This window comes from Naumovozyma dairenensis, chromosome 3 (assembly GCF_000227115.2).
Source record: "Naumovozyma dairenensis CBS 421 chromosome 3, complete genome".
Taxonomy (NCBI): domain Eukaryota; kingdom Fungi; phylum Ascomycota; class Saccharomycetes; order Saccharomycetales; family Saccharomycetaceae; genus Naumovozyma; species Naumovozyma dairenensis.
In genome coordinates, this window is record NC_016481.1 from 431,268 (window position 1) to 441,515 (window position 10,248).

The 10,248-nt window shown below is 35.2% G+C and overlaps 4 protein-coding genes across 4 annotated transcripts; 2 read left to right on the top strand and 2 right to left on the bottom strand.

Moving 5' to 3' along the window:
• Window positions 1-399: 399 nt before the first annotated feature.
• On the top strand, window positions 400-1,698 carry NDAI0C01930 (uncharacterized protein; the record flags this gene model as incomplete). Its single annotated transcript, XM_003669048.1, has 1 exon — window positions 400-1,698. The coding sequence occupies one exon, from the start codon at window positions 400-402 to the stop codon at window positions 1,696-1,698; it is 1,299 nt and encodes a 432-aa protein (XP_003669096.1).
• Window positions 1,699-2,190: 492 nt separating this feature from the next.
• PPE1 (phosphoprotein phosphatase methylesterase 1) lies at window positions 2,191-3,414 on the top strand (the record flags this gene model as incomplete). The annotated part of the gene is made up of 1 exon (XM_003669049.1): window positions 2,191-3,414. The coding sequence occupies one exon, from the start codon at window positions 2,191-2,193 to the stop codon at window positions 3,412-3,414; it is 1,224 nt and encodes a 407-aa protein (XP_003669097.1).
• Window positions 3,415-3,630: 216 nt separating this feature from the next.
• Window positions 3,631-5,775, bottom strand: QNS1 (glutamine-dependent NAD(+) synthetase; the record flags this gene model as incomplete). Its single annotated transcript, XM_003669050.1, has 1 exon — window positions 3,631-5,775. The coding sequence occupies one exon, from the start codon at window positions 5,773-5,775 to the stop codon at window positions 3,631-3,633; it is 2,145 nt and encodes a 714-aa protein (XP_003669098.1).
• A 401-nt stretch (window positions 5,776-6,176) lies between these two features.
• On the bottom strand, window positions 6,177-9,101 carry OSH3 (oxysterol-binding protein related protein OSH3; the record flags this gene model as incomplete). The annotated part of the gene is made up of 1 exon (XM_003669051.1): window positions 6,177-9,101. One exon carries the CDS (start codon window positions 9,099-9,101, stop codon window positions 6,177-6,179), a length of 2,925 nt encoding a protein of 974 aa, XP_003669099.1.
• Window positions 9,102-10,248: the final 1,147 nt, after the last annotated feature.

The window sequence follows — 10,248 nt, forward strand, 5'->3', positions numbered from 1 at the left end:
AACGAGAAACATAAAAAGTTCCCAACATGAAATTCATGATGAAACAAAATGACAATTGTAAAAAGAAGACGAAACTAGGATAAATCATATCATGATCGGTAGTTTATGATAGCCTCAGCTTCATGGGATTTATCTAGTAAATGTCGAAACAAAATTGAGACAGTTTTTGAGACTGTTCAATTTTAGCACTGGTTTAGGATCATAATGATTTGAGCTTATATATAAGCCAGAACATGCTACGTCCCGTGCATTGCCCATCCCATCGGATGTAGTATTGAGATGGTTTCTTTTGTAATAAATTCTTAGTACTTTCAAGATTCTTGGTCTCCAACAACCTCAATTTCAACCTAAGACATTGAACCCAATATTTCTATACAGCCAGTAGATCACGTCAAAACTATGTCTCATCTGCCAATTTATACACACCGTGCTCCTGCCTCAACTTCTACATCAACCAAGATTAAACGATTAAGTGCTACCGATATATCCATACGAGAAGAAGCTGAGCCGTGTGAATTACATGATCGATTATTTTGTGCAATATGTCAAGCTGCTAATGAAGAAAAGATGAATCAAGTATTGAAAAGATCAATTTCCTATAATGCTGTGAATAATGTGAAAAAGAGAACATCCATTACTAATCTTCATAGAACCTTATCTCAGACAAGTTGTTACAGTATAGGCTCTTTACAATCGAAGCAAGATCTAACTAGTGAGCCATTCAACGAATTTTTAGATTATCTTGTCAATGATAATTATGTCAGTAAGGCAAATTTAGTATGGGAAAATTTACCCAAGGAAACAAGAGATATTTTTGTTGCTAAGGCTATGGCCAAGAATAAACACAAAGATCAGGCTCGACAAATCCACCCAGATATCATTGAATTACTGCAAAGTCAAAAGCAGAATCCACACAGGAAGGTACATACATCGACTTGGAGGAATCGCAAGTCCGATTATATGCAGCTGTTTTCGGATCATCCAAAGGATATTCCCAATAGAAGGGCTCAAAACATAACTGAAATACTGAATCAATTCTGTGCATATGATTTAACTGATTCTGAGAGGGAATATATAATACACAAACTTAAAGCCCGACAGCAAAAACCTCCAGAAGAGGAGGAAGGGAAAAGATGTACCAACACAGTGGAAGAGAATATATTTCTTGCACATCACCAATTCAAAGACAAGACCAAAGACACTTCTGTTGCAGACCCATACCTAAAAGAGATTACTGAAAAGATAAATCAATTGAATAGTATCATGCAACGACTGGAAAAATTCTCTCCAGCAACAACTCCAATAACGGCGGATGCAGATCTTTCTCTAGGAAGTACACCGACTAGTCCTATGTTTTCATCTGGACCGTCAACGACCGCAACTACTTCCGACCATATACCGATACCATCCTCACTGACAAGCCCTCTTCAAGCTCAAGCATCTACAAAGGTGACGCAGAAATCTAAACTATTATCTCATCCAACCCGATCATTAGGTACTCGAACTGAAACTTCCAGCAAACACCATAATAACACTGAGAAGAAGGAGAACTTCTTCGATATGCTTGCTCTTAAGTCCAAGAGATTTATGGGTCGGTTTAAACACAAGAAACCGACAAAGCTTGATTTGTATAGAAAACCAAATCCTGATATTAGAGTATTCGTGAATCCATCGGCAAACAAAAAACAAAACTCGTGATCATATGTTGATACACATATAACATTGCATATCTATATACTATATAATAAATGTATTGTAAATGACGAGAATACGAAACATAATTCATACGCATTTTTATGGCATATATATTTCGATAGGAACTAAAAGATATACAGAGGTAACACCTCCTTGTTAGAATTAGATGACGAATATTTACGATAATATTACAAATATGCAAAACCCTGTAAGGAAATGGCCTTGTACATTGCGTAGAATCAGTTGAGTTGCTTTTATTGATTGTAAAAATGTAAATTAGTTTAGTCAATGTGACGCACTTTTATGTACTCTCGGGGTAGACCTTATGTAAGGTCAGGTTGAAGTCAAGAAACCTGCTGATGAAAAAAAGTATACAAATCTACAAAAAGATGTATTCACGAAGGCAGTCAAGGGGCTAGTGCTTGAGAGTCAATATCCAATTCTTCTTTTCCATTTTCAGGATTGTAAATACAAAAAAATATATCTATATTACAGATGAGTCAAGATTTACGCAGGAAGTTAATTTTAAAACAATTAGACAAACTAAATAACAACGAAGAAATACCCAATTCGAATTTAGATACTCTGGGACAATTACCTTCCTTCCCTAAAAAAAGTATTAGTAAAGAAAAACAACATACACGAAACTTAAAAAATGATGCCCTCCAATTACCTTCCTGGAAAGATTTCTTCACGAAGAATGAAGTGGTGACCCTTAAAGATCGGAATTTCCAATTTAATACTTATTTCACTCTACCAACCTCCCATAAGAACAACTCCGTTACATACAGCGAGAATCTGACTACTTCATCCAGTACCGCAGACTGTACAATACCCATATATATCTTTCATCACGGTGCTGGATCTTCTGGATTATCATTTGCAAATCTAGCAAAAGAAGTCTATGAGCGCTCAAGCGGTAAATGTGGTTGTTTCTCATTCGATGCAAGAGGACATGGGAAAACAGTACCAATAGATCCTACTAAACCTATCTCTTATGGGAGGGAAATTTTTGTTCAAGATTTTAAATCCCTTATAACTTGGTTTTATCAAACCCAACTCATAGAAATCTTTAGTTCAAAACAAAATGAAAAGAAACATATATCATTAATATTGGTGGGTCATTCATTAGGCGGAAGCATATGTACCTTTGTCCACCCATCTTTGGACAAGATGATAAGATCGCATGTTTTAGGAGTTGCCATGTTCGATATTGTGGAAGAAGCTGCCATTTTAGCATTAGAAAAGGTAGATCATTTCTTGAAAAATACACCAAACGCTTTCAACTCTTATGAAGATGCTATTGGTTGGTATATGAAACATAAACTATCAAGGACCAAAACAAGTGCAGAAATTGCTGTCCCATCTTTATTTGCTCCAGTAGAGGGTGATACAAGCCAAGTTACTAGGATTACAAATTTGAAAGACTTTAGTCCTTATTGGAGTACATGGTTTACAGACTTATCGCACTCTTTTGTCACCTTACCAACTGCAAAGTTATTAATATTAGCAGGAGATGATAGATTAGATAAAGAATTGATTATTGGTCAGATGCAAGGGAAATACCAACTTGTTGTATTTCAAGATTCAGGGCATTTCATTCAAGAGGATTCTCCGATGAAAACGGCTCTTACTTTACTGGAATTCTGGAAGAGAAATGACAATACTAACGTTATAATAAAGTCAAACTGGGGATCTAGCACAAACAAAAATCAATGAAGAACTTGAATCTCTAGTAGACATATATATAGAGGAATTGATCCATCTACAATAGTTAGTAATACCTTAATTAATGTGAATAACGAATATATCTATATATCCTGTAGAGAAACGTAAAGTACTTAGAAAATGTTATTAATACATCATTTCCAGAAATATATGTTGTTAACAATAATAAAATGTCTGCCACACTATTATTACGCGAAGCACAAGATTCTAATCGATGGACATGATATCTAACTCTTTACTGTTATTAGCTTCACATTGTTTAACAACTTCATCGATCTTCTTTGAAGCCCATGTAAAACGAGGATTAATTAAAAATGGTCTCAAATCGAATCTATTATCATCAGGAGAATATTGCTCAGCATGATAACTTGGTGTTATCACAGTTTGCTTGTGTCTATTAATAGCATAAAAGAAAAAGAATCTTTTCACTTTCTCAGCAACTTGCGTTGGTGTCAATTTGGGAGTCCATTCATGTAATAATTTCAAAAACATAGAGTAAGGACCACATTTTTCTACTTTTCTCAAATAACCAAAAAGACTTAATTCTTCGTATGTCATACCCATATCTTTCTCGTCAGATTGTACATAATCTTTAGTAGTTGGCTCTAATTCAGCTGTAGGTGTTGCATCTAAGAATTCTTGTAAAAGAGGCATTTCATACTCTTTAGAAGCATATGCAATGAATCTTTTTAAATCTGTCTTAGAAATACCACCGATTGGGTTAATGTCAGCGGATGAACAATCATACTTGGTTAAATAACCTCTTAAACATTCATCAACATTCGCACTCCCAAGAACTAACAACCCACCTGCATTTTTAATTCCACGTACCCATGGTAACAATTGGGCAAAAAGATAAGCCAATACCATTCTCAAACGAGCCTGAATATTTTGTAGTGCTAAGTTTTCGGTTTGAGATCCACCAAATATCTTATATATGGGTTTTTTCCCAGTGGCAACTTCAAATAAAGAAACAACACTAGTGACCAAGGAATCCATGTTCAAATCGACGTGATAAGACCCAATATGTCTAGATAGTTCTTTGCTTCTTGTTCTAGTTTCAATTGATGAGTTTTCCGTCCCCATAAAACATGTATGGAAAAACTTGCTAGCTAATTCTTGAGGATCAGTTGGAATCCAATCATCAGAGCTACGTGTTAGTTTTCTTACATCATAAATAACTTGTTGGTTCCCTTCTGATACTTCTTTAACGACTAATCTACACATTGAATGGACAATCATGGCAGTAGCACACGAATCGATACCACCAGATAATGGCAAAAAATAACCAGTACCATTACAACGTCTTAAGTAATCCCACAACCAACAGGCAGGACCTAGAGCAATTTCTTCTTCTGGAATATGATAAAAGATATCACGACTTTTGGTTGGTGTCAAAGATGGGTTGAATCTTGATGTCATTGGGCTTAATTCAACTGGGAGGTCAATCCTTTTAAACTTCAATTCAGATGATGACGCTTGTAAGCCTCTAGACATTATCGAGGCACGGTATGATCTCACAGATTCTAAATCCACAGTAGCAGTGACAACTTCGACATCTTTTAGACTAAATTGTGACCCTTGCGCAACAACTTTACCATTGACTGCAATCAAAGCACAGCCGTCATAATACAATCTATCACCATCGCAACCACGTTGGTTAGCGTACAGGTAAACCCCACCGCAACGACTAGTAGCATTCAAAATAAGATCTAATCTTTTATTTAATTTTCTCAATTCATGATGAGACCCAGATGAATTTGTGATAATCTCAACACCGTCTAAAGACATTGCAATATTTGGAGATTGTGGTGTAAATAATTCTTCACAGGTTTCAGCACCAATACAAGTATCTAACGTTTCAATGACTGCATCGCCAAAGGAAACAGATTTTTGACCAGTTACCTTCTGAATTTCTGGTGGAAGAACGAAGTCTTCAACAACGCCAGGCTTTAACCATGGAGTGAAGAATCTCATTTCTCTATAGTTCCCATCATTAGCTAACCAAATTTTAGGTCTAATAAATAATATTTTCCCATCCATTGAAAGTAATCTACAATTGTAGCGGACATTTTTATGTAATACTGGCATCCCAATATCCAAAAGTATATCATGAGTCTTAGGATCTTTGATAATTTGGGCGTACATTTCCCACGAATGTAAACATAAGTCATTCTCCAAAAAATGATCTAAACAACCATATCCTGTAATTTCTAATTCAGGACCAACACGCAATCTAGCCCCTCTTTCTTTAGCGATTCTAATAGATTCTAGAATACGATCCCTGTTACCTTCAAAATCCAAGGCCCACTGATTTAAATTACAGGTAGCTAATGTAATCAAATGTGACATTTTTGGATCTATTGCAAGTTCGTCTTCTTAGACACTTCTTCTTTCAACAATTGCAGTTCCTGCAGTCACGAAGATCATCAATTTATCAAGTTATATCCAGAGACTATTTTCTGCAAATTGAATTTTTTAGTATGCTACAACATCGCAAAGAAATTCATTTAGTAACGCCGCCCTTTCATAGATCCTGGACGGTTATGAAAATACGTATAAACGATAAAGTCAGCATCTCAAAAGCAATTTGACTCTAAACGTCAACTTACTTACGAGGCAACTTAATTGCAAATATTGTTCTATATTTTTACATGCATTACAGGTTTTAAAAAAAGTCATTAATAAATATGGTTTTATGTCCGATAAACACTTTGGGTATATATCGAGGTGTTTTCAAATGGTATTCCCTTCTACCAAAGCGGCGCAATATCTTCCCAGGATTGGCGTCTTCTTTTTTCCCAATAACTATTTGGACCTTCGATATATTTCCAATTATTGAGAGAATCCTTCTTGAAATATCGTGGTTTGGCATCTTGCTTTTTATTACGTCTTTCCCTTTGTTTCTGTTCTAACTCTAACTTTAACGCTTCAGCTTTAGTAACATCACCATTTTCATAACTTCTAACATCAGGTCTTAATCGAGAATCAGTCGGCGGTAACATGTCACGTTCAATATCAGTAATTTCATTCAAATTGGCAGAAAATTGAGTAAACCCATATTTTTTCTTTGAGTCTTTCAACAAAGGATCAGGTTTCCAAAGAATTTTCTTCGTTTTACCATCTTTCAATGACTCTGACCACTTGCCAACGACTTGTGATATTTCTTTCTTTTCTTTATTCATTATAGAAACATTAACTGCTTCTGACCTACCACTAAACATTCCTGTCCTTTCAAAATCTATTTTAGCCTTGCTACCATTTGACGAGATGACTTCAAAATCGTTAATTGGTTCCACGTACCTTTCACCGGCAATTAAATTTTTCAACATTGTCGTCGGTTGCTCCCACTCGAAGAGTTCACCCGTTGCTTTCAATTTTAATTTGAAAACACCTTCATTATTCAGTTCAATGGACTTTCCCCAAAATTTCTGGGTGGGTGTTACTGTATAATTACATTCCCAGTCGTTATGTTCAGCATGGAAAGCAAAAATTTGAGGTTTATGCGAAACTTTCTCTGCAATTAGTCTGAATCCTAGTTCATCTTGAACTAATTCGTACGTTTCCCCTAGTAATGGATTGAAAGGTTTCCTTAATGCTCTTGTTTTATCTCTATGTACAGAAAGGAAAGATATTGCAAATAATGTTACTGCAGTGATAGGTGGGAATTCTGGTGGTCCGCTTACTACATTTGTTAACAAAGATGCATACTGGAAAGATTCGGAAATCATTTGTAAAATTGTGATAGGTTCGTTAGATGTCACCGGTAGAGCTATTGAAGTCAAATCTTTACCAACATTCTTCCGCAGAAATGATAACAAACTTGGTGGTATAGTTTTACATATGGGAACATCATTACGACGTTTGACTGTCTTAGAAAAAGGGAGTGGGTATAAATCATTAACTATTTTAATATGCTTTTGGGCGACTTTGCCACCATTTGAAGTTATTTCCATCTCGTTTTCTTCTGTTTCTTTTTCTTGCTCTTTTTCCTCTCCTTCTTCAACCTTAGAGAATTGATTGAACATATCAGCACTAACTTTAGCCATTTGTGATGCCGACATAGAAGTGGTCAATTCTACTTCGTCGGCCTCTTCATCTTCTAATAGTATAACGCCTTGGCTGATATGATCGATTGCGTCAAAGTATTCATCGTTATCGCTAAATCCGGACGTTAAAGAAAGTCTACTTGTTTCTCGGGCATGTTTTGTAATATGTTTGTAATCTTTCAAAAGTAGCTCACTTTGAATCACAAATTGATCTACAAATGATTCTAATTCAGATAATCGTTTGTAAAGTTCATGAGATTCACTTATCTCTTGGTTTTCTTTATTTAATGGAGAAATAAGAGATTCACTCGAATCCATTGCGGAATTAAACTTTTCGAAAGCTCTCACTTTGTTCCCCGTAAACATAGAGGATGAAGAAGATGATGATCTAACTACCATTGGTTTCAAAGGTAACTCTTCTTTCTCAGATGGTGTGTAAGTGTAGGAAAGTGAATCATTTTTACAACTTTCCAACTTTTGTTGTATTAACTTTAAGTTCGTAGTAAATGTAGTATATGTTTTGTCAGGTAAAGGTACGTAATTTTCAATCAAGGTCTTTATATCAACATTTTCAGAAAGTGAGAATGTATCGTTCTCTGTTAATGAAGCATTTATATTTTGTGTGGTTGCTGTCTTCTCTATTTCTTTATCTCCCATCTTCTCATCATCTTCACATAATTTCCGTTCTAGTTCTTTATCGAGTAATTTTTGAGATTCAAAACAGGATTGTAAAGCATCTACCCAATTTTGCCAATTCTTTGTATCGGTAGCCTTCAAAGCCCATACTTCCATTCCAGAATCAATTATGATCAATCTATCTTTTTTATTTGCACTTACTGTGGAAAGACTAATAACAATTTCACCACGACAAGTTTGATTATGATCATTTAAATAATATGACAATGTTCCATACTTAAAATCTAATGTGAAAAATCTTTTCTTGAAACCTTGTAATTTTTTTCTTCTTTTCTTCAAAAGATACCCTTGCAAGTATCTCCCTTGGTCGACTCTGAGTAAAGTATCCTTAACATGGGACGAAGCCGAAGTCGGTGTCATCCTTACATTTGAAGAAGGTCTTGTAAGAATAGGTGATGATCTCGTACTTATAATAGACTGGTTATCATCATTAATGACCCCTGCTTTGAACAAAACCTTTTTCTTCACATTCTTGGATGATGTATTATCTAGTATAAATGCATAATAAAAATCATTATCCTTCACATCAAGGACATTTTGCATCATGTTGTTTCCTTGAATATGGCCGACCCACTTCACTAGAGTGAAACCAGAAGCTGCCAATCGATCACGAAGTGGAATTTCTTGAGATTGTTGTTGAATGTTACTAATGGAAAGAGAAGAGTGTGATGAATTCAAATTATGTTCATTTTCAAACCCTGAGGAGTACCTTCTATGTTGTAATGTCTTATTGGTATAATCTAAAAGAGCCTTAGTATCTTGTGCGATATGGACCGCAGCTGGCTGAGAATCCACGTTCGATTTATGTTTTTTATAGATCCCCAACTCAATTGATTTCTTTAATGGTTTCAATTGATAATTTATCACGTCGCCTTTGGAACATTTCACCCAACGGACCACGAACGATCTATTCTGGATATCAATAGTTTCCATTCTCTTACTAAGTTATCGAATAAAGCCTTTCTTTTTAGTTGGAATCCTACAAGAATTCTTTTTATTGGTAAGATAACTTAATTCAAATGACCTAAAGCTTGTTGTGTAGGCTTTTCAACATTCCAATTGTCCATATGGTCCTTCTAACTTGATAATTTTGCTGATACGTAGATCAACTATCGTTGAAGCTTAACGGCGATCAGGTTACGTAACTTGTATTGTCTACGACTTTTCAAATTTCATCGAAAAAGAACCGCGCCATCGTTTGGGCTTGCTGATATAATCTGTGGTGCCCGGATGTTGCCAAGCGATTTGGCCGATCTCGAAGCAAACGTTCAGCTGACAGAAATATATTATTATAATTAGATCAAAACGGGATACCAAGTTTGTTTGTATATCTTCTATCTTAGGTTAGTTGCCCCAAATATTTATTTGCTGTAGAAGTATCGAACAAAAATGGCTGTATCAAAAGAAGTTTCCTAATCTACGGGGCTCTCATACTTGATTTTAGAAGAACCATGAGTTCGTTCTTGTAAAGACACAATCTTCAAACCCACGGGGAAGTTACTTGCAGTTTAACTCTTAATATATTTAGGATCTAACTATTTTATTGAAGCTAGTTTTTAAAATCCAGAAGTACAAGCTCATAAATAGACAATGGCCGTGGAAAAGAACCGTTCTTGTCATGGGCCAATTAATAAAAATCGTTTGGATTCGCACTCCTATACTTCAACCTTTAAGGATAAAACAGTCCAGAATATATATACTTTGTTTATTATATCCATATATCATCAGGATGCAGTCCCGCGTAATAACCGACATCATGTGTTTACTAATATCCCGTGCCAGAAAATAAACATAAAAAAGAGGCTCTTAAATGATAAACTTGTTATTTTCTTGATTTCTATCTATAGGTTTGATATACATATTTTTATATAGTATAGATAATCACTATATCGTGTTCCGAATATATTGGAGCTACCTTAAAATCCTTCCTCTTCCTCTTTCGGCTGTTGTTTTTTACCTGGCGGTTTTATATCACTCTTTTTGGATTTTTTTTATTTATCGCTTCCTGGTATCAACCGTTTATTTATTGAGATGGTAATAAACCGAATCTCTTCTTCAAAGTAACTCTTTGTCTAGAATA